Source organism: Denticeps clupeoides, chromosome 14 (assembly GCF_900700375.1).
Source record: "Denticeps clupeoides chromosome 14, fDenClu1.1, whole genome shotgun sequence".
NCBI classification, from domain to species: Eukaryota; Metazoa; Chordata; class Actinopteri; order Clupeiformes; family Denticipitidae; genus Denticeps; species Denticeps clupeoides.
This window is the reverse complement of record NC_041720.1, coordinates 5,935,658-5,960,045: the sequence shown is the minus strand read 5'-3', so window position 1 is coordinate 5,960,045 and position 24,388 is coordinate 5,935,658. Positions and strand designations below refer to the sequence as shown.

Here is a 24,388-nt window from a genome sequence, read left to right as displayed (position 1 = left end):
CCTGTTTTTTTTTTTTTTTTTTTTTTTTTTTTTATAATGGCTTATGCTACAGCCAGGATTGGCTTTAGAATACAGTAACTTTACAGCACTTGCAGCACAGCTTTAAAAAAAAAAAAAAAAAAAAAAAAAACATAGCATTAATACGCAATAATCAGAAGGTCTAGTTATACGTAAACTGTCTTTAGAGTGATAATCAGAAGGTTGTGGGTTCGAATCCCGATCCGCTATGGTGTCACTGGGCATGGTTAAATGTGAGGTGCATTGTGTGCTGTGATGCAGTGTTGTTTCACAATGACAATCACTTCACTTTCTGATTTGTCTGGTAAAGCACCATATTTTAAAGACAGTTTTGTATTTCAATTCATAAATATTCATAAATATGTATTTACAAATAGAGGACAGAATTTCAAAAGCAGCTCGGCCACGCCGATGTCAAACAGAATGAATTAATGCTGACCAAAGAGGACTGGAAATTCTGAGCGTGCTCTCATGAAGCTTGGTGAGTTTGGTTAACAAAGTTACACTGCCGCTGAGAAGATATCTCCACATGCCTCAATGAATGTCTGGAGAATAAAAACACTTAAGCAGACAAATGTACATGTACGAAGAATGAAAACATTCGAAATGCTGCTAAGTGCAGCACTGTCTAATGGAAGGTGTGTGATCTTCAGGATTTATTTATATAAATACATACGTTCATTGATGTGCCTGTCACGTACTGGTATGGTGCGGACTTTCAATCATCCAGAATGAAGAAGTAGCGTATTTGAGAGCGGTCAATCGTTTTTACAAAAACGCCATTAAACATCATGCTTTAGGTGGCCAGAAGAATTACAAACTGTATTCTCTGTGTGTGTGTGTGGTGTGTGTGTGTGTGTGTAAATCCTGAGTCCACCTTACCTTGCACTAGTGAACAAAGCACCAGTTTGAAAATAGTGCCCTCTGTGTTTCAGAATGATATTTTTTTAAAATATATACCCGAATGAAAGACATGCATAAGTACATGTGGCATGCATCAGTAAAGATGGCGGCTGAGGGTTTGAGGTGCCTATGTTGTTGGCTTCCTCCCTTGATTTCGATGGGATGAATGAATGCCCAGACCAACGAATACATCTTAACATGTTCATGACATGAATTAGTTCTTTTAAACTGGGTACTGCTGTATCTTTGAACTCCACAGGTATGTAAACACACAATATAGCCCTTAAACAGAAGATACTTCATTATCTCCCATTCCACTGCACTCAATGGTATGCTTTATGTACAAGCATTTAAAAAGATTCCGAATTGTGTTCAAATGTCTATGACCAAGACAACATGTGATCTTCATTTCTGCTACAACTTGGCAAATGCACAGAGAACACTGGTATTGGTTTAAATTGTAGGCGAAATTATATCATTAAATTTTGGGTAATTTCTTGGATAAACGCTGCAGGGCACATATCAGCTCTCAGCAAACCAAACAAAATATGATTAAATTGTGTTTCCTTTGTATTACTGAGTGGTTTTCATAGGAATCATGATGATGAAAGTGCATTAAAGACCATTGATAGGATGATTTAATTAACTGAGTTTACTATTTGGCCACCCAGTACAGCTTCTCTTCGCCCCTGTTCTTTCTCCGCTTGCACAGAAGCAACATTTTGAAGGTCTTCTGGAAGGTCTTGTTACACAGCGCGTAGCACATGGGGTTGACGGTGCTGTTGACGTAGCAAAGCCAGTAGCCCAGGTGCCAAAGGGACAGAGGAATGCAGTCCGAGCAGAAGGTGGATATGAGGACCATAATGTTATACGGCGTCCATGTGAGGATGAACGCCAAGAGGATGGCACTGAGGGTCTGGGCCGCCTTCCGCTCCTTGATGAGGACCATCCGCTTGCGTTTGGTGATCTGGCTCTTTAGGTTGGGGTCCATGGGTTTGTTTGAGGGGGAAGGGGAGGAGGAGCGATCCATCCGTTCAGACAAGGGACAGGTCGGGGTCGTGGTGGGGCTGGCGCTGAGCGGCGCCCCCTTCTCGGGGGTTGTGTCTTTTGGAATTGGCTTGAATTTGTAGGAGATGCACTTCTTGCTGCCTTTTTGAGAACTGCGCCTCGGTGAAGGGGTGAAGTAGAAGTCGTCGTTGCAGCAGGTCAGCTGGCCGTTCTCGTTAGATTTCTGCGCCTGGTTCTTGTAGGATTCCTGTGAGGTTGCTATGGAAACAGGCCTTTCCTCATCCTCGGATGAAGTGTAGCTGTTGAATGAGGTGACCTGCTCAACCTTTGCCCAGGCGTCGTCGGAGTGCTCTGTTGTCTTTGTGACATTGCTCTGGTTGGACGATGACCACGAGGCCTGAGTTCGATCCTTGTTATTATTAAAGCCAAAGCAGGATTTTATCTTGGATGTTTGGGACTTTGAGATCTCTGAGTTGTCTGTGAACGTCAGCCCTTGAAGTTCCGCCAAATCTTTGGTGCGCTTCTCTGTCTCCTTGTAGATCCTGCAGTACAGGATGGTCATAATAGAGACGGGGACGTAGAAAGCAGCTATGGCTGTTCCAAATGTGATGACAGGCTCTGAGAAAAACTGGATCTGGCACTGGTCTGGCGGAACTGTCCTCTTGCCCACAATGTACTGCCAGCACAGAATGGGGGGAGCCCACAGAATGAACGATATTAGCCAGGCCATGCCAATCATAATGCCGGCACGTTTCGGAGTCCGCTTCGCTCTGTAAGTCAGTGGCCTTGTTATAGAGAAATACCTGTCAAAGCTGATGACCAGAAGGTTCATCACTGAGGCATTGCTGGCCACATAGTCCAGGGTTAGCCAAAGATCACAAGCCACATTACCCAGGGACCAGTGGCCCATTACTATGTATGAGGTGTACAAGTTCATGGAAAATACTCCAATGATGAGGTCGGCGAAGGCCAAGCTCAGGAGATAATAGTTGTTCACTGTCTTCAGCTGGCTGTTGACCTTGAAGGAAAGCATCACAAGAACATTGCCGACGACTGTTACAAGGCTCACGATGGCAGACACAGTCGCAATGGTGACAACCTCCCAAAGGGTGAGCGGAACCAGATGGGCATCTGATGTATTTCCAGTCAGTGTGGTGTTTTGGAGAACGTCTATATCCATCGTGTCAACGAGTGTCTAGAAGAAACAAGAATTGTCTTCTTTTTGTTCCATGGCTATTGACAAGGAATGCTGCAATACAAAAAGACACTTAAATGTTGAAAATGTTTACAGAAACGGAATACAAGTTTCTGTTATGTGAATACAGTAATGAAAATGCACATTTGAACATTTGTATGTATATACAATACTTATAAATGTTACAGAAATTACTTTTGTCTTTTGATTATAAAAAAGCCTGTCAAGAAAAAAAGTTTGTGTTTTTTGCATTTGCAATGCAGTCTGTTTTCAAGATGGCAATAAACATAAATTAAATGACTCTATGTTCATTTCTGTTTTGACGGAGTGCGTGGGGCTAACTTTTTAGCTGCGCAAAATTATGAAAAAACACAAATGACACAGTTTGTTGCGGGGATTACATTAGATGTCACACCGAGTCCACTGGCGCGGTGTCACACCGCAATTGTTCCGGGTTCTTCGCCCGCGCTGCAGTGTTATGGACGGCAACGTGAGACCGCACCGGGGTCGGGGCGGCAGCTGGAGAAGAGGCGGCGGCGACCCTGCAGCATCCGAACACAGGGGTCGGGGGAGAGGAGGACACCACCGCGGGAGAGGGAAAAGGGATCATCATCATCGGGGAAGAGGCCGCGGTGTTGGTGCCGCGGACTTTCGCCGGGTGAGATGGTTTAAATTCTCTCAACTTAGCTTAGCTTAGCCTAGCCTAGCCTAGCATAGGCTCCCCGCCCCTCAGCGCATCACCGCCGACCGCTCATTCTGGACGTTCCGTGGCCCCTTGCCTGACACCGTATTTTAAAAATAAGTGTCCGGTTAACGCGAGCCGCCGATCCGTGCCATATCTTTTTTTGCGTAGAATGTGGGTTTATTACGTTTGAGGAGGGCAAATAAACTCTTTTGGCAGAATAGCGACTGCAATAGTAGGCAGACCAGTCAGACCACAGAAGCAGCTTGACTCAAATCAAATCTTTTTTAACTGAAAGCTGATAACTGTAAAATATTGAAAAGTTGATATGTAAGTAAAGTCCGTTCTACATTTACATTTACAGCATTTACCAGACGCCCTTATCCAGAGCGACTTACAATCAGTAGTTTCAGGGGACAGTCCCCCCCTGGAGCAACTTAGGGTTAAGTGTCTTGCTCAGGGACACAATGGTAGTAAGTGGGATTTGAACCTGGGTCTCCTGGTTCATAGGCGAGTGTCTAACCCACTAGGCTACTACCACCGTTCTGAAATACAGTTTGGCCTGCCTTTTTGCAGTTGCAATTTTCAAGTGGCATCTTAAGAAGTGGCATCTTAACACTTCGACTAACTTTCTTATAGTCTGACTTATGCAAGGAAAACTGTAACCGAGTGAAATAAAATGACTGTATTTATGGTTTGTGTCCTTGTGAACCAGAACTGATCACTTCATTGCTGGTAACGTGAAAGCATGTTGCAAGACGCCCTGGATAAGGGCGACTGCCAGATGCCATTAATGTAATTGATTGGTGCGATATTTGATTTTTCAGGTTCGTGACGACGTCAGTGACGACCCTGATTCTGAGGATGAGGGGCCGAGTATATTTTCCAGACGGAAACTGGAATCCAACTCTGGCCGCTATGAAGCGCTGGAGCGGGAGGAGTCGGGCCAGGACGTTCCAGTGCAGAGGGGCACGGACTTCCACGCCCTCCTGGGGTCAGCAGGTAACAATACCCAACACACGTAATGCATTTAAACTTGCAGCAAACCAAACTATCACTTTCAACCTGCAAGATTACAGAGCCAACTTCTTTTATTTTTCTTTTTGCATCTTGTTTGACTTCCCTGCCATTCTGGTTCCGATCATTCTGATCTGTGTTTAAATGTAAAACTGCAGCTCAAGACCTTCCTCTTTAGAGAATATTTATTGTCTGACTTATGTATAGAAACTACAACAGAGTGAATAAAAAGATTGTGTTCATAGGTGAACCAGAATTGATCACTTCATTGATGGTAACGTGGAAGCACGTTGTAAGTCGGATAAGGGCCTCTGCCAAATGCCTTGAATGTAAATGAATGATGGTGATCTGAAATTTGCTGGTTATTTATTTACAGTATTTTATGTGATGATTATATTACAATCGGCTGGTAATGACTTGTTAAATGGCCCTAAAGAACATTATTACCAACAAATGACCATTTTATTTTCTAATCCGTTCAGACTCTATCCTGTTCAGTGTGGGAAGTTCACTCAGCTGTTGGCCGATTTGCCTCCCATTTCCCCTAATCTGCTGCGTTAATGTGATAAAGATTTATATTCACGCGCTGTATCTGTGTCAGCTATTTTGAGGAAGAGGATTTTTTGTTGTTGTTCCGAAGTTGTTAGCCAGCTGCCGACTTTCTGATTCTGACCTCAAGCTCCCAATTCTGCTCATGCCCGGGATGTGGAAGTAAATCCCTCGCTTTGTTCTCTCAATCGTTTTACATTTTAACACCTTAATATCCCCCTTCATGGCCAGTTCTTATTTACTCGCAGTTTGTCATTGTTAAATTGATCGTCTTCTGAATTCTTTTTTTTGCTGCATTCTGTCGACCTAAAAATGTTGTCTTGGTACAGAGGGTGGCATGCTATCAAAAGACCCTTTTCGAAAAGCCAGTTCCAGATATAGCTGCGGCTAAATTGGGCTGATAAATGGGTTGAAACTACAAGTGGCAGACATGAGTTTTCACCTCTGATAAAAGGTTTCAGCACAACACTCTAGGGGAGTGAGTCCTGTTTTACTTGCATATTCAGTCTATTGCATAAAAAAAATGTTTTACTTAACTTTTATTCATTGTGTAACACTGATGTGGTACTGAAACCAAGAATTTCATTATTTGTCATGATTTTGACTCTTTAAAGGTCTAAAAATATAAAAACCTGATCGGTTGAGAGCATGTGTAATCGGTAAAATCAGACTGAATCAAGATGAAGTTTACATTTCCACAATTTTAGTTTTAGTAAATTGTGAAAACAGTGCAAGAGGCTTTTAATAATAAAAAAAAAAAATGTTGGTGTGTTTTTATACGTTAATAAGTAAGTGGCGGCATTTGTTGCTGCGAGTGTATTTATGGTCATTATTTCCACGTAGCCCCGTTTCGGTAAAGTGCGGTGTGATTGCTTCACCTCTCGCGGCGATTCGTTTTGTCTCTGCCTCTTTTATTTTGCGCTTTGCCCACACTGGCTGATGAGTCATCTCCAGAGACGAGAGCCCGCCGCTCTCCTAAGTACTTAATTGAACGTAGGCGTAATGTGCTGTCATTTTTTTTTGGGGTGAGCGGGGTATGTGTGTGTAATTGTGGTATCTGTGTGTTCGGGAATTGCTCCCAGAGGGCCTTGCATATCCCACCGCTGAGTGCAGTAGAGTTGGTCTAAGTACTCGGTGTTTAATTGCAGATCATGCGGCTTGTGTATGTAGAGCAGTGGATTACTGGCGGATCAGAATGTCATCTAACTTCAATAATTCTGGTAAATGTGATAATAACTTCGGCTCATAATACATTCATGTTCCTCACCAGTCCGCATGTTCAATATCAACAGCTGCCTGTGCTTAATTATAAAGTTTAATTGCAAAACCACTTTTATACAAAATAGAACCCACAACAAAATAAACATAAAAAGGGCAAAATATAATGGATCCTGAAACAATTATATTTTTGCATGATGACAAACTGATTCCAAAGTAAATATGATTTTGAATTAAAACAAATTCTAAAGCAGTTTTAGTTGCAACTTAAATGATTTGATTGATTGATTGTCACACACATTTGAAATGGAATGCAGTGGAATTCACCCACAAATGCACATAAATGATCGTTATCATCTAAAGGTGATTGTTTAATTTTCATTTTCATGTTGCAATACATTTTCAGTGCAGTTCAGGGTTTTGAACGGGTTGGCGTGTGACCGTAAACGATTTTCAGACCGATATGATTCCTCGCCCATGACCCTCATTTCTCTTTGCTCTGTAGAGTTTTTGACTCATGGAGCATTAGAGGTGTTGCTGTCAGACCAAAAAAAACATTTTTTTTTTTTGTAGACCATTGATTTGGCATTTATCTCTCTTATTGAGTCTTAGATTGTTCATTCCCAATTATTGCTCCTCAGCACCAAGTCTTGTGAGGAATTTGCGGGTCTTAACCTGCAATTTATCATAAAGAGAGGCCCAGAGCAGCGTAGCCTAGAAGCACGAATGAGACACGATAAAGGAAACAGTCAGCCTTCGTCGACAGGAGGAACGTCCTGCTCTTTCGGAAGCCCGTGTCCTGTTCCCCTCCTCCTCGGAACCAGCGTTTGCACATTTAAACAGACACCCCTTCTGCTCATCCCACGCACACACACACACACACACACACACACACACACACACAAATTTTTTCAAATTAACAAATGTGTTGAGGACAGGAGACATGAGCGCTTTAGAGAAACGCAGCAACCTGGAGAGACAAGCAGCCGAACTGCCGAGCATCTGTATGGTTGCTGGCTCTTTCTAGATAAAATTGGACACCATTGTTCTAGAAAGGCTATTGAGACACATTTTTAATTGGGTTTTCTTTGATTTTGAAAACTGCATTGCATCGCAGGTATCCGAATTAAGTTTGAAATACGGATTTGTTGAAGCTACTAGGTAAATTTAGGGTGGTAGTAGCCTAGTGGGTAACACACTCACCCTTGCCTATGAAACAGAAGACCCAGGTTAAAACCCCACTTACTACCATTGTGTCCCTGAGCAAGACACTTAACCCCGAGAGTCTCCGGGGGGGGGACTGTCCCTGTAACTACTGATTGTAAGTTGCTCTGGATAAGGACGTCTGATAAATGCTGTAAATGTAAAATTATAGGCAGTGTGCACATTCAAGGCCATAGTTTCAAACAAAAGTTGCACAAGAAAACAAGGTTCCCACAGGTTAGAGAATTTCTGTAATATCAGGGAATTTCAGTAAAGGCATTTCCAGACAGGGAAAGTCAGGAGATTTGATAATTTGGCTGCTAAGTCAGGGAATGATCAGGTAATTTTGTTAATAGCACACAGTGCAGTAGCCAAAACCTCATGTGTATATACGCGTCTTTGTTCCCAGTGAGTTCAAAAAATTCTAGAACGCTAAATCGAAGAATGTCCTTACATCTGATAACTTACTAAACATGGCAGGCGAGTGTGAATTTCAAGATGTTTGGCTTGAAAACGAAGAGTTTATGGACTGGTTCACCCAAAGTGATCAAATTACAGAAGCATGTAGAGGATGTCAAAGATGTAGTTGAGGTTTGGGTTGGTTCCATTCATATATGGATGGCCAAGCTGCATATATTCAACAACAAAGATATAATTCCAGTTTTGAATTCTATAAACCCTTTAAATGCCATTTTCTGCTTAGCTCCCAAACGTTATATTGGACATTTCTATAGATGGGAGATGATGATTTAGAGCGGGAACCCTAGAAGAAAGGTAGAGACTCTCGTTAGCAGCTTTTGTGCAAATTTTGACCTTGTGTGATCAAGAGAGTAGGCCCAAAGCTGACCATCATAATCGACCTGAATTTTACAACAATGACCAATCACCCAGACCCAGCTTGCAGCAAAGTGTAAGTGTTCGCGATTCAGGCGAGTTTAAGCTATAGTGAGAAACATTCGATTGCTGCTCAAGTGCTCCATGCATGGTAAACACGGCCTCTTTCGAGTGCTGACGTGATGCTTACAGGGGAGCTTTTGATAAACATGGCGAAGGTTTGAACCCTACATAATTCTAATTACTGCTGAAACAACGATTCTGCGACGAACACCAATAAGGAGGATGGCCGGTCCTAGTAGATCATCACCAGTGCCATCTGTTTTTGTTCTGGGTGTGGTAGGGGGGTAGTAGCCTAGTGGGTGACCCACTCAAAGTCACAGGTTCAAACCCCATTACTACCATTGCGGTAGACACTTTAGCCTGAGTGTCTCTAGGGGGACTGTCCCTTTAACTACTGCTTGTAAGTATGGCTATCAAAACTATTGTAACTATTGTCGACTATTGTAAATTTCCCACTTGTGGGACTAATAAAGGACCATCTTATCTTAACCATCAACATATAATTTTTTATTTTTATTTAACCAACTTAACATATTTGGATTCAAAATGCTTAATTTTTCCAGCTTCAATAATATTGCAAGAGTAAATGGGTTCAAATAAAATGTGTGTTGTAAATTTACTCTAAACCGTACAACACATAAATAGTGGTTTCAAACACTTCTGTTGCACTTTATGCTACACTTAAAGAATTGATGAAATTGGAAATTTCATTGAGATAAATAAACTATTATCTTGTCTTTATTTTTAATTGGCATGTACCTTAAACACGTCAAGTTGTAAGCAAATGATTGTTATATAAGAGCAGCTTCAATAACCCGTACGTTTTACGTACAAATGTTCCAATTAGTCGACTACTCACAATAATCTGTGGCCAGTTGACTATGAAAATTATCATTTTTGGCAGCCCTAATAGTAAGTTGCTGGTGAATGTCTGGTAAATGTTGATGGGTAGTAGAAATTTGCTGCATTGTGTCCAGTGAAGGACCAGGGTGGCCAAGAGATGCAGTGCTTCTAGTTATGGATTTAATCAGCCCAAAATGACTCGAAGCGTTTCTTCTGTGCTTCCTGTCCTCTCCAATCAGCTGCCATCACCTCCCTGAATACTTCCTGGTGTTAATAGCACTTTTGCAATGCTGCCTTTTTTCTCCTCTTCCTCATCAGAGTTCGTTCTGTCACCTCGACAATGAGGGGAGGATAAAAAGAAACACGATTCCTCTGAGTATCTGCAGTGCCATGGATGGATGAGGATGCTCAATCCATCTTCAGACCCATCTGCTGCTGTTGACACCATGCAAAAGTGTTTGTTCTAACATTTTTCAAGCTTTCTTGCAACTGGATTGGAAGAAAGGGGAGCGATTTGGTGCTCTGAATGTAAAGTAGAATCGCCTCATGACACCTCATCTGGGTGTGCCGGTGTTTGAACAATGCACTGCTTTTTTTTTTTTTTATAAAGCTTGTGGAACACAGAGCCAGAGAAAAATAAAGGCACATTGTTAACTACTTGTAGGAAGCGTTCTCGATGGAGCAGCGGCGTGGAATTAGGAGCAATAATTTGCTGAGCATCTGCTTCCCTTCCATGCGGTTTGCTTTTGTTTTTAATCTGTTGATTTGTCTTTGGGTTTTTTTGCACTGAAAAGATGGAGACAGTGAGAAATGAGGACAGTAGAGAAAAACGTACCAAAGTAGATGTGTCTTCTTTCCGGGGTCCCTGTCGGCATGTTCGGCAGCACCTGCTCAGTACCAGTCCAGATGGGGGGTATGAATCCATCGGACTCCCACAGAAATGATCCACACAGGCTTAACCGTGCACCTGGATGGCATCACCATTTCATCCAGGTCCTCCAGTTATCCTGCCGTATCTCAGGGGTCCAGGTAAGACAGAGAATCTGGATCGGAAAGACTGGAGCGCACTGGGTTGCCTGGACTTGTGGAGTCTGGAGTGTCCGTGAACTCCGGGGCAGCCGGTCCCCGACACGCAGCTCCGGTCCTTCAGCGGCAGAGAGGAGCAAGTTCCCACGGGGCCAGACGGCTCGTCATGCTTCAGGGTACTGAGCGCTGGCGAGTCGCTGGAGGGGGAGGTGGTCTGCTGATGAGGGGGGTGGGAGGCTGGACCTGTCGGCGTGTGCGCTGCTGCGAGCAAGGGAGCGTAGAGATGGGATGACACCTCCTGGCGCCGAACAGGTTCGTTAATTACCCTCCACTGACACGTTTTCTCCTCTCCAAAGACTCGAGTGAGGAGGGGGTGTGGTGGGCTCGGCTTGCTGCTTGCAGGTGGTGGTGGTGGTGGTGGTGGGGGGCAAAGTTTTTTTTAATTTTTTTATTTTCCAATTTTGAGCAGTGGGATCGGGCCAGATAAGCTGTAGTCAAACTGTCACGTTTGTTCATTCATTCAAATTTTTACAATTTTTGGACAATACCAAATTACTCTAGTATGAATTACTAGATGTCCGTCTGCCTCAGCGTCAGTCTAAAACTCATTGAACTAGATTGCTTGTTAAAAATGCACTTAATATTTGGCTAAATTCGACTTGGGATAAAAGTTGTCCTTGCCAATATTAATATGAACACCCCTACAATATGTCACCTTGTTTACTGTGAAGATGAGTGTTTCACCTCCCAGCTCCCATACTTGGCGTTCTGCTGGATGTTACTTGGTACAGAGAAGTGCTGTGCTGGAGACCTTGCCATCACCTTGATATTTTTTATAGGCAGATGCTGTAATTTTTTTGTTTTTTTTCCTGTGCTTATGTTACAATTGTGATAGTTTTAGGTCAGCTCTGCCTGTCTTTGACATGTCGTGCATAGACAGACGTAGCGCAGATGTCATGCATTTTTTATTTCTGCCCTCGCACCCTTAGTGACGTGAGCAGTGAAAAAGGGATGGAGCGTTTTTTGAAACCGTCATCTTTGTCCTGTCACTTATTTAATAAACTGAAAATGTGTGCAGTGGCATTGGCATATTATGCAGTGCCTTGTGTAACTGCAAGACTGCCGGTCCTCGACCCCGCTGCTTTTCACAAGCTCTTCAGACCGTCTCTGACATTGTCAGGGAAGGGCATTCATGTAATACGTTTCACATCCAGGCCTCCTGTTTCTCTGAAGGTAATGACTTCATAATGGAGGATATTATGTATATTATGGATCCATGATGAGATGCATAAATATAAGGTGGCAGGATGGAATAATAAATACCGTCTTCCGACTGTAGATGACTTGCCAGGTGTTAGAAGTGGGTCAGAAGGCTGAGCCCAGTGAATGTGTGGCAGGTGGTCTATCGGTCGGTTTCACTTTGTGACATCGGTGAACGCCGGCATCAACTGAGCAGACATTCAGTCTAGGACTTGTTTTGAAGGTGATAAATATTTGTGAATGCCTACATTTTGGAGGATACAATTCATTCAAATTTACCATTTTATTATTATTTATTATGTGACGAGATCTGAAAAGGGTAGCTCAATTTTCATTCAGGTATTAAGTAAAGGTGTGAACCTTTACTGGCCTCCCTATTCGATTCGATTACGATTATCAATGCTTCGATATCGATGCATCGCGATACATTTTCTACATTGTCATCATGTGACAATGTTGGCGTTCACCTAGTAGCAGTTGTATATACTGACAGTACGTCACTATGCTTTGGGTGGAGTTAGTTTCTTCCCCCGCCCTGATGCAGAGAACGTGCAGAAAGAAGTGGCAGAAAGAACACTCGATCGCTTTGATTCTATTGGTCACGTGAAAACATGACACTGCGCAGCGGTCAAAGCTTAACAAATTTCAACTTTGATCGCGTTCAGACAGCAAGGCCGCTGAGTGCGGCGTCATTATGTTCTGTACTACGTTGATGCAATATCGTCCACGTCTGCATTGCCATGCATCGATTCTACGATAAATTTCAACACCCCTAGTATTAATGCTCGTATGAGGAAGCACCACTAGATGGAGCCACCTTCAGAGTTTCGCGTGACTGAACTAAAAAAAATACATTGTCTGCTTCTGCACTTGTCTGTTCTCAAAGCGCTCTTTACACCCATCGACACTTCTAGCCATTGCAGGACCATAGGCAGGCTAGGGTAACTTAAATAATTCCACACATTTTGGGACCATGATTTAAATGTCATCAAGTTAGTTGTATGTTGATAGCGCAAATATTTCTAAATGCAGCTCAAGTAGCTCAGATGCTTTCTAAAAATAAACATTAATTCAATGAAACTACCACATTACCTATTTTAATTTAGAAATATGCTCGGTTCTACTCTGTATTTGCGACCCATGAGGGGGAAATGCAATTTTAACCAGGTTGACCCTTTTCACCTGCTGTTGTGTAAGCAGCCAAGATGTGGAGTATTTATCCTAGTTAAGAGAGAAATATTATTTTGTTGTGTGTGCATGTTGCAGTCAGCAGAGCAGGATGGAACCACTCATCCTCTCGAAAGCGTCTCTGAGGTACGTCAACATTAGCAAGTTGCATGAACCGATCAGCCTCCACCTTTACACCTTTCTTTATATGGGACAAAGAATATTCTGCCTCACAATTATATCAGATGTATCATGTTTATATCCATTTAAATATATTTAACATTTATCTTAATGACTTAATAAGTTGACACCTTTTCATTATTAATCTCTTTCAGGTGTCCCTCTTGATATCTAAAGCCATCTGAATGAAGCAGAGACAAAAAGCTAGAATTTTCACTGCTGATTAGTTTATTAAAATATCTGTATCAGAAATAAAAAAGATTATTAGAATAATTATATCAACAGTTCCCCTAATCAGATGGTTCTGAACGAGTTCAGTGCTATTCATCATGGGGTTTTTAGGTAAGTTTTCACAGTTCATCGTTTGGCCTCAACAGACTCTAGAAGGCACCATATCTTTAACAGAAGTCCAGTGATTACGAACGTCTCATCATTTTGCGTATAGGAAATGCACGATGTGAAGTTTCGTGGATATACTTTTTGTTTAACATGAAGCAGTTTTTGGAAGTCAGAACTGCCGCCATGACTGTGCACAACAGAAGGCTTAGGCAGTTTTACAGCTGTGAAACTGTCTTAAAAAGAAATGTGCACTTTTAGCCTCTGAAACGCTCTGCATTCTGCAGCAGGTTTACCCAAAAACCATCGTTGTCGCTTCCAATGCTGCGATGCTGTTCCGTCCAACTTAACAGATGGCCAGCGGACGTGGGCAATAGCTGGCCTGCTCCAACGCTCATGTGCACATGTTGCTGGGCAGAGATTTTTCGTAGGACTACGGAATGTGCACTCCCACTCAACACACGGGGTCCGACGACGACCTTGCATCGTGTTCGCAGATGAGGCGAGAGGAAAAAAAAAACCCAAAAAAAAACACGTAGCACAGGAGACCAGAGGCAGTGCTCCTTTTACATTGGCATCATTGCGTGAACTCTTAATAAAGCGTTTTACTCCTCTTCTGGGGTTTAGTAACTCGTGTTATCATGTTAGCTGTGTGTCTGTTCACACACACAAACACCCAATCACCCAGTCATAACCATCTGTTTATGATTGACGCTGTACTTGCTCGACTGATCTTACACACGTAAAAAAAAACAAAAAAAAAAAACGAAACAGTGTACATACACGTGCAAACTGTGGCGAATGTTGTTCTACTGGAACTATTTATTTATTTGTTCTCTTTTTTTTTTTTTTTTTGGTTTTTATTCTCTTTGTTTTGCTTTGCTGCCTTAAAAGAGCAACCTACATTGTTGAGCCAGACCTTATTTTAAAAACACCAGTCCTAGCGATGCACATAAAAAAAAACAAAAATAAAAAAAAAAACACACTGCACCACCAGAAGCTTGGCGGACAGTGCAGAGTATTAAAATAGAACCCTACCTGGATGTTCAGATTTTTGTTTTTTGTCCATCATGCAGTTTTAGGTTATACTTTTATACCAGGTATATTGTAATTCACCAGTCTCTAAAGAACACAACCCAATGTTCCCATAGCAAAGTCACACTTATCTTAAATATATTGTAATATATACCAATAATACTCTAATAATCACTGTTACCCTACAATTAGAGAATTTGACAAACCCTCAATCATTAAAACTGTCATGTTTTAACCATAAATCATTAAAATGTAATGTTTTAAGTAGCTTTTAGTTCAGTCTTTTATATTTACAGTTTAAGTGTCTATTTAAAAAGGTATAGGTTGAAATAAGGGTTTACGTAATTTCCATATTTAGCTGCTAAGTTATGCCTGAGCACATCCTCGAAGTTCTTTAAATGACAAGATGATGGCAGCTGGTTCCACCTCACAGACTTGTTTTCTTCCAGTTCAGATTAGCCTTAATTGACCATGTTTGATACTCGAGATGAAAAAAAGAAAATACAAGAAGACTCCAGACATGAAAGTGAAGATTACATTGGCCTGCAGTTGAACCTGTTTGAAAGGCATTTAAACTTGGAGCCATTAGATTTATAAATGTGTATGCGTCTTTAAATGTTGTGAAGATCTACTGGTGTACAAATTCTGCCTCTTCATTCAGATCATTATTTCACCAAAACACGGGTAACCAGGTCAGAGGAACTCCTTTCCCTGTAGGCCAGCAACAGGCGGCATCAGTCATTCTCCAACAGCTAGACTACCGTTCCCGTTCAGACATCTGGACGGTGTGGCGCACCTTCAGAAACCACCTGCACCTCTTTCAGGATTATCCATGTGCCTGTCCTTCCATGGAACAATTCCAGCAGTTTTCTGTTTTGCTTCATGACCAACTTTATTTTAAATAACTCCATGCCAACACTGGCCATGATTATGAAATTTTGCTGATTTAGTAGTCATCCAAATAATTTGTACCATGTAGCAGACACCCCTGTTCAGAGCGACTTACCATCAGTAGTTACAGGGACAGTCCCCCCTGGAGACACTCAGGGTTGAGTGTCTTGCTCAGGGACACAATGGTAGTAAGTGGGGTTTGAACCTAGATCCTCTGGTTCATAGACAAGTGTCTTACCCCCTAGGCTACTACCACCCTATTTCTGTTCATTTTACTGTTAGACCAAGCCTAATTATAGATTAAAAATACATAAATAGATGGCTTTTCACATTCAATTCTAACAATTACCCCACTTGCCTATTAGTCAGTGTATTGTCAGGGGTGTCCATAATGGTGTTTTTTTTTTTTCCTGGTGTCGCAATAAAAATTCTCATTAAAACGTTGTACTGGTAGTGACTGTGGTGGCCTGATCAGAGTACAGCGCCGCTCAATTGAAACTGGTTGAACGTTGCTGCGCGCCATGGCACATTTTCGCGCAACCAATAGAATGCAAGCAGGCTAGTGTTTGGTCTGCCCCTTTGAGACACACACACAAAGCTGGGAGGGAGGAAAAGCTCGTCTGATCAGTGTCTTGAGTGTCCAGAGGTCTACAACGCGACATTATCATCTTTTGTATTTGAAAACATCATGTGAAGTAATGTAGAAAATATACGGGATGCACTGATAATCCTAATTGGAACTGAATCAATTTGTGATACCAGTGAAGGTTCACACCTCTCTTTATTGTGTATCATGTGTGTGTGTGTGTGTGTTTATTATGCCTTATACTTTAGACAAAAGTAGTCAAATGTGTCTCCGGGGATCCGATTTGACATCGGAAGGATGACGTGCAGCATCACTCTGTAAAACAGCCTTGTTCTCCGGTCTGGATGATGGCCAGCGACCATGTTTACAGGGACTTCCGCAGTCAGCGCCTGTCGGCCCCTGTCTACGCCGCTGCCTACTGCCTGGGTTCTAAAGCATTAACGAGAGCCTCGTCTGTCTGCCCGGCGTAAATGAGATCACCCATCCTGTCCTCGGAGTCAACGTGGAGCGCTGCGCTGGTCTATGTTTGATCACTCTTGGGGCTGAACTGGAGCCCCGCGGACAAAACAGGTTTTATTTGAATTAAATGAGGTGAAAGTGATTGTTTTTGTCATTATGATACATGGCAGCACAGCACAAGCTGCCCACAAGGAAATGTGTCCTCTGTATTGAACCTTGAGTGTCTTCAGGGGGACTGTCCCTGTAACTACTGATTGTAAGTTGTTCTGGATAAATAGTTTAAGTATAAAGATGAGTGCGACGATCGCTGGAGGAAACACTATAATTTGCCAGTAATGTACCATTGATAAGTCATATTCATGTTGCTGATACATTTCAATCTGGTCTCATTGCACGATAAAAGGTTATTTTAATGCAATAAATGGCATTTTAGACAGTGGGGACATATATGTTTATATATATTTTTGCACACAGTAAAAACAAATGGCGCTCTTGTTTAACTGTGGTTCTGTCCAGGTCCATGATATCCCAGCCTGGACTCAGTCCGCATGAACGTTGTTCTCGGATGTTTTTTCATTGATTACTTGACGTCTGACTGCTACAATGGGAATCACAATGGGAATATTGCGTCTCTGTCTTTGTTATTCTCTTATTGGCCGCTCTTGGCTGTAATGATGAAAGGCGTCATTGGTTGGAAGATCTAAGAGCCGAGGCTGCACTTTCCACCGTTTTGTGGAGGTGAGGAGCCACACAACAAAATCTTCTAAATAGTCTAATTGCCACGGCCACCCTGCTTTCAGAGCCTTCTGGAGAAATGAGAACCAGTGTTGTTGCGCAAGACTCCGCCGCAGTTCCTTTATTGTGTTTTAAGTATTAATGAGCTTTTCTGGCTTTGATCTGACTTTATACAGCAGCAGGGCTGAACAAGAACAACCAGTTTACAGAGAGCCTTCATGTGAAGTAGTTCATTCAGAAAAAAAAATGGGGCTGTTGTAAATTATTAAGTGCTTCTATAATAAAAAATTACTGTAGCTGAGGAAAGTTGGTTTCTGTTTCTGTTTGTTTTAGTTTTTCCAATTGCTCAATAAATCTCATTTTTTTGTGAAAGACTAGACACTCCATGAAATGTTGTGGGGGGCGGTATATATGCACACCTCTAGTATCGATATAAACCCCCCCCCCCCCCTTTTCATTAAATTGAACAGCCGGTTGAAATAAAACTGCATTTAAATGTACGTACAGAGGTCTGTAAAGCCCATTGACTGGTGTTTTTTTGCTTTGCTTAGTTTCCCCTGTGACTTGACCCCCCTCGCCAAGTTAAACTCGCTGCGAAATTGTGGAATAAATAGCTGTCATCTGTTGCCTTGCTTCGCTGTCTTTTCAAGGTTTTCTAAATTGCAATTACTTTGAAACGATTCGACTGCTCAGCTCGTTCCAGATTTGACTGGAGATGGTAATTGCTTTTTGTGGGAACTGTGTTTAAGAGGCATGACCAAAATCAAACAGGTGATTTTCTCTTAATAAAAAAATTCTAACTGTACTTGATTAAATTCTTTATTAAATATTGCAGAACACGCAGTGCAATATCATGGTTATTTTTTGTTAGCTACATATCATTTTGGTGCCATATTGCTGGATTCTTCACTAGTTCAAATTCAGTGCAATGTTCTTTAAATTTTTTTTTTTTTTTTTTAACTATTTCTGCCAAGAGCTCTCGTTTTATCAGAATTAACCTGTCAATTTTAATGGTTCTTAGGCAAAATTGTTGAGTGAGCCCACTCCCTTGGATGAGAAGCAGCCCCACACATGACTGGTCTCAGGACGCTTTACTGTTGGCATGAGACAGGACTGATGGTAGCGTCACCTTTTCTTCACGTATTTCCAGATGCCCAAAACAACCGGAAAGGGGCTTCATCAGAGAATATGAGAATATGTCCTCAGCAGTCCAATACCTGTACTTTCTGCAGAATATCGGTCCGTCCTTGATGTTTGTTCTTGGAGAGAAGTGGCTTCTTTGCTGCCCTTCTTCATCTTCCACAAGTCTTCACCACATTGTGTGTGCAGATGCCCTCACACCCGCTTGCTGCCTTTCCTGAACAAGCTCTGCACTGGTGGCGCCCCGATCCCGCAGCACAGTCATCTTTTTAGGAGACGTTCCTGCCGCTTGCTGGACTTTCTTTGGCATCCTGAAGCTTTCTTCTCATCACTTGAACCTCTCTCCTTGAAGTTTTTGATGATCCGATAAATGGTTTAATTATGTGCGATATCAGTAGCAGCAATATCCTGCCTGTGAAGAGCTTTTTATGCAACGCAATGACCTGCAGGTAACCATGGTTAACAGAGGAAGAACAATGATTTCAAGCATCACCCTCCTTTTAAAGCGTCCAGTCTGCTTTTCTAACTCAGACAGTATGACAGAATGATCTCCATCCTCGTGCTCCTCAACACTCTCACTTGAAGAGGATCACTCAAATGATCTAAGCAGGTCCTTTTGTGGCGATTCATCTGATCGCTCTTCATAACTTTTTGGAGTAGATGCAAATTTCCATAATAATACGGAAGCAGCAAACTTTGTGAAAACAAGAATTTGTGTCTTTCTAAAAACGTTTGGCTGTGTGTGTGTGGGTGTGTGTGTGTGTATATATATGTAAATATATACACGTAAATACATACTGGATATTTATATTCTACATATACATAATAAATATTTATTTTTTATATGTAGGACGTGAAGCCGTACCTCGAGAGACGTAACCCCAATATGTTGAGGCATGTTCTCTTGGCGCTAATGCACTCAGCGCAGCAGCTTTTCTCAACTGATCTCATTAGGACGTTTGCTCTGGAGGTCTGACCGCATCACTGCTTATTGCCATGGCAGCTGTTGCTGTGGCGCTGTCTGCCGAGGGAAACATCCTAAAATGATCGGGACGGCGCTGTGCGCCGGCGGTCACCGTGGCGATGGCGCCCTGCTGGTCAGCAGTTGTGACCTGGTAGCTTATCTGATGGGATAAGAGGGCTGTGTTTGCCTCTGACGTCCGACCAGTCGGGATATTTACGTCCCGCAGAAGTGCTGATGTGACTCCGTGTGTTTACCAGGACGCGGCACTTCCTAATTATATGTTCCTCGACATTTGGCCTTCATGTTGCTGGGGACCCTTGAAATAAAATGAATGCGTCCCATGAAAATTAAAAAATAAAAAAATGTATATCAAAATTCTCTTGAGGTCACCTTTGGACAAAATATTGACAGTGGGATCGTGAGCAGGCATAAAACAAATAAAAATAAACACTTTATTGTGTGTTGACTTGGGCTACATTTTATGGACACTTCCAAGTTACATGTGTCTTCATGTATATGGGTGGTAGTAGCCTAGTGGGTAACACACTCGTCTGTGAACCAGAAGACCCAGGTTCAAATCCCACTTACTACCATTGTGTCCCTGAGCAAGACACTTAACCCTAAGTTGCTCCGGGGGGGGACTGTCCCTGTAACTACTGATTGTAAGTCGCTCTGGATAAGGGCGTCTGATAAATACTGTAAATGTAAATGTATATTAGTCAATAACTGCATTTTACTAATACTATTGGCATGAAGTTCAATTAACAACTTCCATTCCAATGCCACGCCCACTTCATAATGAGGAGTTCTGCTGGCCGCCACACTTGAATGGTCACAGCGGGAATTATGTTCATTAGTGGAGATGGAAGCTAATTAGCATCTTATTAGCAAAATAAACACAAACAACACTGACACATTTATACCTCAGTTCTTTCGCATTTAGTTTGGTACATATATATATATATATAGTTCTGACGTCATTTGTGATTGGCTGATGGGAGCATCAGTATCCAACATGGTCTTAATAACGGTAACATGGCAGAATGATATTTATCACATTAGCACATTTTTATGCTAAAATACATCTGAAGTGGCGTAAAATATGATATTTTGTGATTTTAAATATATACATATACACACATATATACGGAGTTGTAGTTGGTGGAAGGGATCATCTTTTATTTAAGCCAATATAATACAATATGACGGACTGCTTACTAAATATTGCTTAACAGCAACAGGAAGTAGATGGACCAGTTTGACTGTGCTGTTTATTGCTAAATACTACAGTAAAGTTGCAGTAATATGTAGCAGCGGTGTGACACCACCATGGTTTATCGGCCAGAATCGCACCCGTGCCATTTAAACTTCACCACCCCTGCAACCGGCATCCTCACCGACTGCAGTTGGCGAGCTGGGCGTGGCTGAATGTGCTGCGCGCCTGCGCTGGCCGCCGTTACTCAGCACGTCCAAAGACGAGCATCATGGGACAGTTCTGGCTGCTTAGGCGGGTAAATGGTCTTTCATATGATTTACTCCTACTCTGAAACCTTTTTCTGTGTTAAGTGCGCGAAAACAGATGCAGAAACAAGTGGACAGATGGCAAGAGGACAGAGTCGAGAAATATGCTCCTGTGTGGGAAGAAAAACAAAAATACAACAATCGTCTGAATTTCCTCAGTTTTCTTTTCTGCCAATTACTGGGATTTGTTGGAGGGGCCCATTACCATGCACACAGTTATATTTAGAAAAGCCCTCATCAGAAATGAGCAAACTGACACAATTAGTCATTGTTATCACCCACATTGTTAGCACCATACACAGATATATCTTTTTGTATTTTTATTATATGCACTTTTGTCATTTGTGTGGTAAGTATGATATGGACTAAAAAGTAGCGTTTTAATACATTTACCTGAAATTTATGGCACATTTGCAAAGTTATAGTTGCAATTAATTACAAATCTTTCCGAAGGCTATAATTTATTTAAAACCTTTTTTACATTCACTTTAAAATTTTGATACGTTTGGATTCGATCTCCATCACTTTGCGTTTATTTTGAAAGTAAAAAGAAATGTAAACAAATGCATTAACAGTGTTAATTTTGACAGCCTGACTTTAAATAAATGAAGTATCTTATTAGTTAGGGCTGCCTAATAAATAAGCTAATTTAGTTTGATCTAAATATATATGTGTGTGTGTGTGTGTTTTTGTGTGTGTGTTTTCTCCCAGGCGATTCCTTCTCACAATTCCGTTTCTCTGAAGAGAAGGACTGGGAGATGGACTCGCTGGCAGCCAACCAGGTACGCCGAACACAGTTGGCGCTGTAGATGGGCGATGACATTTGATCAGCTGCATCCCTGTTTTTTATTACTGCTGACTGCTTCTGCAGATTTTACTGCAGTCAGCTCTACTATTGGCACATTTTTCAACTGATTCATTTCTATTTATTTATTTTCTGCAAGTTAATATTGGTAATTGTTCGAAGTTGCATGAACTGTGTCAGCGTGTGTTGATTTTCTCTGGTCTGTAGATGTCTGCGTTGCTTGTGGACCTCCCAGCCCTGGCCCAATCGCTGCAGGAGCTTCCTCTGCATGAACGACTCAACCTGGAGGCGGAGCTTGTCCAGGTAGAGGCGGCGCCGCCGCGGTCTCTCGTTGTTTGGCCCGAGCTGATGGACGTCCCTTTGTTCGCTGTTTTTGCTCCAGGTGGCGACGCCCGTCGAACTGCCCGCAATGACAGTGGCGTGCAAACAGGACTCCGCCGTTAGAAGTGGATTTAAAGCCCCCGCCCCGGCCAGACCAGGCCACGCCGTGCCCCCATCAACTGCTTCTACAGCGGAAACCCCTGCAGATGATGCCGACGAAGAGCTGGACAGACTCCTGGGTTTGCAGGATCCTGTAAAGGGGTTGTCTCTGGACCAATCAGGAGATCAGAGTGAGCGTGAGGCTTTTTAAAAGTCAAATGGCATTATCAGCGTCTCTGTGGTTTTTGGATTGTTAGGATATTCACATCGCTCTTGTGTTTTTTTAAAAGCTACAGCACAACACAAGGAACAGAAGGAAGTGGAGATGAAAAAGGAGGAGAAATACGCGCCCAGGGACGTTCCTGCGGCGCAGAACATGACAGAGGAGGACCTGGAGGACTGGCTGGACAGCATGATCTCCTGACCACAGCGACCTGTGGCATTTTATTCGGACATCAAAACACAGCAGTCCTAAAATGTGCCTGATTGGTGAACTGACTGAGCCACAAATGTATTATTTTGGCAGAAACCCGGAGGAATGAGCAAGAGTTGTTTTTTTTTTTTTTTTTTTTGCATTGGTTGCTTTATTCCCATCTTCACCTTCCCCACCTTCAGAATCAAATGGCACGTACCAAAGCCACTACGTAACATACAAATGGCTACACGGCAGCACTTTAACCACTCTGTCCCCACACCCCTGTTCTTTAGTTTGTTCGTTTTTTTGGCCTGTTACAGTCCTGTCTTCATTATTTGAAAAGCAGTTGAGAATAAACCATAAAATCGAATGAACACTTTGCCGTGATATTTTTTTTTTTTTTTGCTTCTACACCAGCAACAAAAGGAAAAAGCATGAAAAAGCCACAAATCCTAGGAAATGTTACCGCTACTTGAGGTCTAATGCTGTAAAAGTGAGGAGGCGGTTTTACTTTGCATAGATTCCTTTTCTAAGGCACTTGGTAACATTAAAATGGGCTCTCAGCGCCTCATGTGCTCACAACTCTAGCGCTGAACGGATATAAATACATTCTTCTTCCTGATCAATCCATGTGACAAACTTTGTATTTTTTTTTTTCTTTTTTTTTTTTTTTTTGTAAAATCACTCATGTTATTGTGTGTATGATTATGATATTTGGGCATTCACACAACACCATAACCCACACTGTACCAAGTCCACCAACCCCCCCCTCCCCACCGCAGGACTCATTGTGCAACAGGTTTGGGTTTTAGCAGATGCAAAGGCAACAGGTCTTCCGATAAAGTCGCAGAACAGTTGTTGATTTTGGCAAATGTTGAATAATTTTGGCATCATTCTTGTATTATTATTATGCCTTTTTTTTTTTTTTTCTTTTTAAGGAAAATGTTCTCATAGGAAAGTCTCATCGTCATACAAAAGTCTTCAAAGTTGGGAAGTAGCTGGAAGAGTTTTGAGAATTATCTGCTAGGTTCGTCGGCAGCATGTAGATAAGAGAGCTAGTCTGAGGTTCTAGGTAAGGTTTGGGGGTCGTGGTGTCGTTGAGATCGGGGCCGAGGGGACTCGATCGTGTCGGCTCTAGCCCAGCTGGTCCTCGTATTGCTTGCGGAAACAGTCGCCGGCGGGGAAGAAGTCCCAGCACCTCTCCTGGTACATCTTCCACACGTACGACTCCTGCGGGACAGCGGCAACAGGATTACCGCAGGAATGTAAATTTAGACTCGTAATTGTTACTGATAGTGAGTGTGTGTGCCTGTTATGTAAAGTGCAAGCGTTGGATATTCATAGAAGCTCTTTGGAGAGGAGCAGCTCATACCTGACCCGTGTGCTCAGTCTCATCTTTGTTGATCAGATACATCAGGAAAAACCTGTGGGCAGGGGGGGCAAATGATCATATCAAGGGTCTTGGTTTTAGATCAGGGATGCTGTGAATATGCTCAAATAAAAGGCTATATATTTATATTGGTGTTGTAATTCTTAGTTTACATCATGTGTCGGGGGGGGGGGGGGGGGGGGGGCGGTGACATGGCAACATGTCGGTCCCTACATCGGTATGGAGACTGAAGGTGAAGTTTCAGGTCAGATTCATCTTTTGCATTACATTTACGTCATTTTGAGACGCGGCTGCTGACCCGCCCAGAGGAGCGACGTGCCGGAGGCGTGTCCTAAATTAGCCGTGGACGAAATCAGGTGCCACCTGGTCCACAGCGTATTTGGGGGCATCATCTGAATCAGCCCTTAGATGGAAATGTTAAAAGACTGCAGTACTGGGAAACCAGTTGTGGTGGAGACTGCATTATTGCAAGCTTAAGAATTAATTGTTATTTGTTCATTGCAAAATGTGTGATTAACAAGTTAC

At 42.4% G+C, this 24,388-nt stretch overlaps 3 protein-coding genes across 9 annotated transcripts in view; 1 reads left to right on the top strand and 2 right to left on the bottom strand.

Moving 5' to 3' along the window:
- Positions 1 to 314: 314 nt before the first annotated feature.
- Positions 315 to 10,842, bottom strand: chrm5b (cholinergic receptor, muscarinic 5b). 2 transcript variants are annotated; one of them, XM_029002220.1, is made up of 2 exons: positions 10,369 to 10,842; positions 315 to 3,178 (listed from the first exon to the last, which is right to left on the bottom strand). In XM_029002220.1, the coding sequence occupies exon 2, from the start codon at positions 3,107 to 3,109 to the stop codon at positions 1,577 to 1,579; it is 1,533 nt and encodes a 510-aa protein (XP_028858053.1). In that variant the 5' UTR covers positions 3,110 to 3,178; positions 10,369 to 10,842; the 3' UTR covers positions 315 to 1,576. The 2 variants fall into 2 exon arrangements, with proteins under 2 accessions (XP_028858053.1, XP_028858054.1); XM_029002221.1 differs by lacking the exon at positions 10,369 to 10,842 and adding an exon at positions 3,526 to 3,746.
- aven (apoptosis, caspase activation inhibitor) lies at positions 3,584 to 23,989 on the top strand. 2 transcript variants are annotated; one of them, XM_029002223.1, is made up of 6 exons: positions 3,584 to 3,782; positions 4,634 to 4,808; positions 21,545 to 21,615; positions 21,846 to 21,941; positions 22,021 to 22,255; positions 22,349 to 23,989. In XM_029002223.1, the coding sequence occupies exons 1-6, from the start codon at positions 3,603 to 3,605 to the stop codon at positions 22,480 to 22,482; spliced, it is 891 nt and encodes a 296-aa protein (XP_028858056.1). In that variant the 5' UTR covers positions 3,584 to 3,602; the 3' UTR covers positions 22,483 to 23,989. The 2 variants fall into 2 exon arrangements, with proteins under 2 accessions (XP_028858056.1, XP_028858057.1); XM_029002224.1 differs by having other exon boundaries at positions 22,021 to 22,249; positions 22,349 to 22,843.
- The window catches only part of ryr3 (ryanodine receptor 3), a 75,045-nt gene continuing 73,535 nt past the window's right edge, over positions 22,879 to 24,388 (bottom strand). For all 5 annotated transcript variants that reach the window (XM_029002218.1, XM_029002217.1, XM_029002219.1 and 2 more), the window contains 2 exons: positions 23,846 to 23,897; positions 22,879 to 23,703 (listed from right to left, as the gene is read on the bottom strand). In XM_029002218.1, the coding sequence (XP_028858051.1) occupies positions 23,608 to 23,703; positions 23,846 to 23,897 (148 nt within the window). In that variant the 3' untranslated portion in view covers positions 22,879 to 23,607. The remainder of the gene's footprint in view (positions 23,704 to 23,845; positions 23,898 to 24,388) is intronic.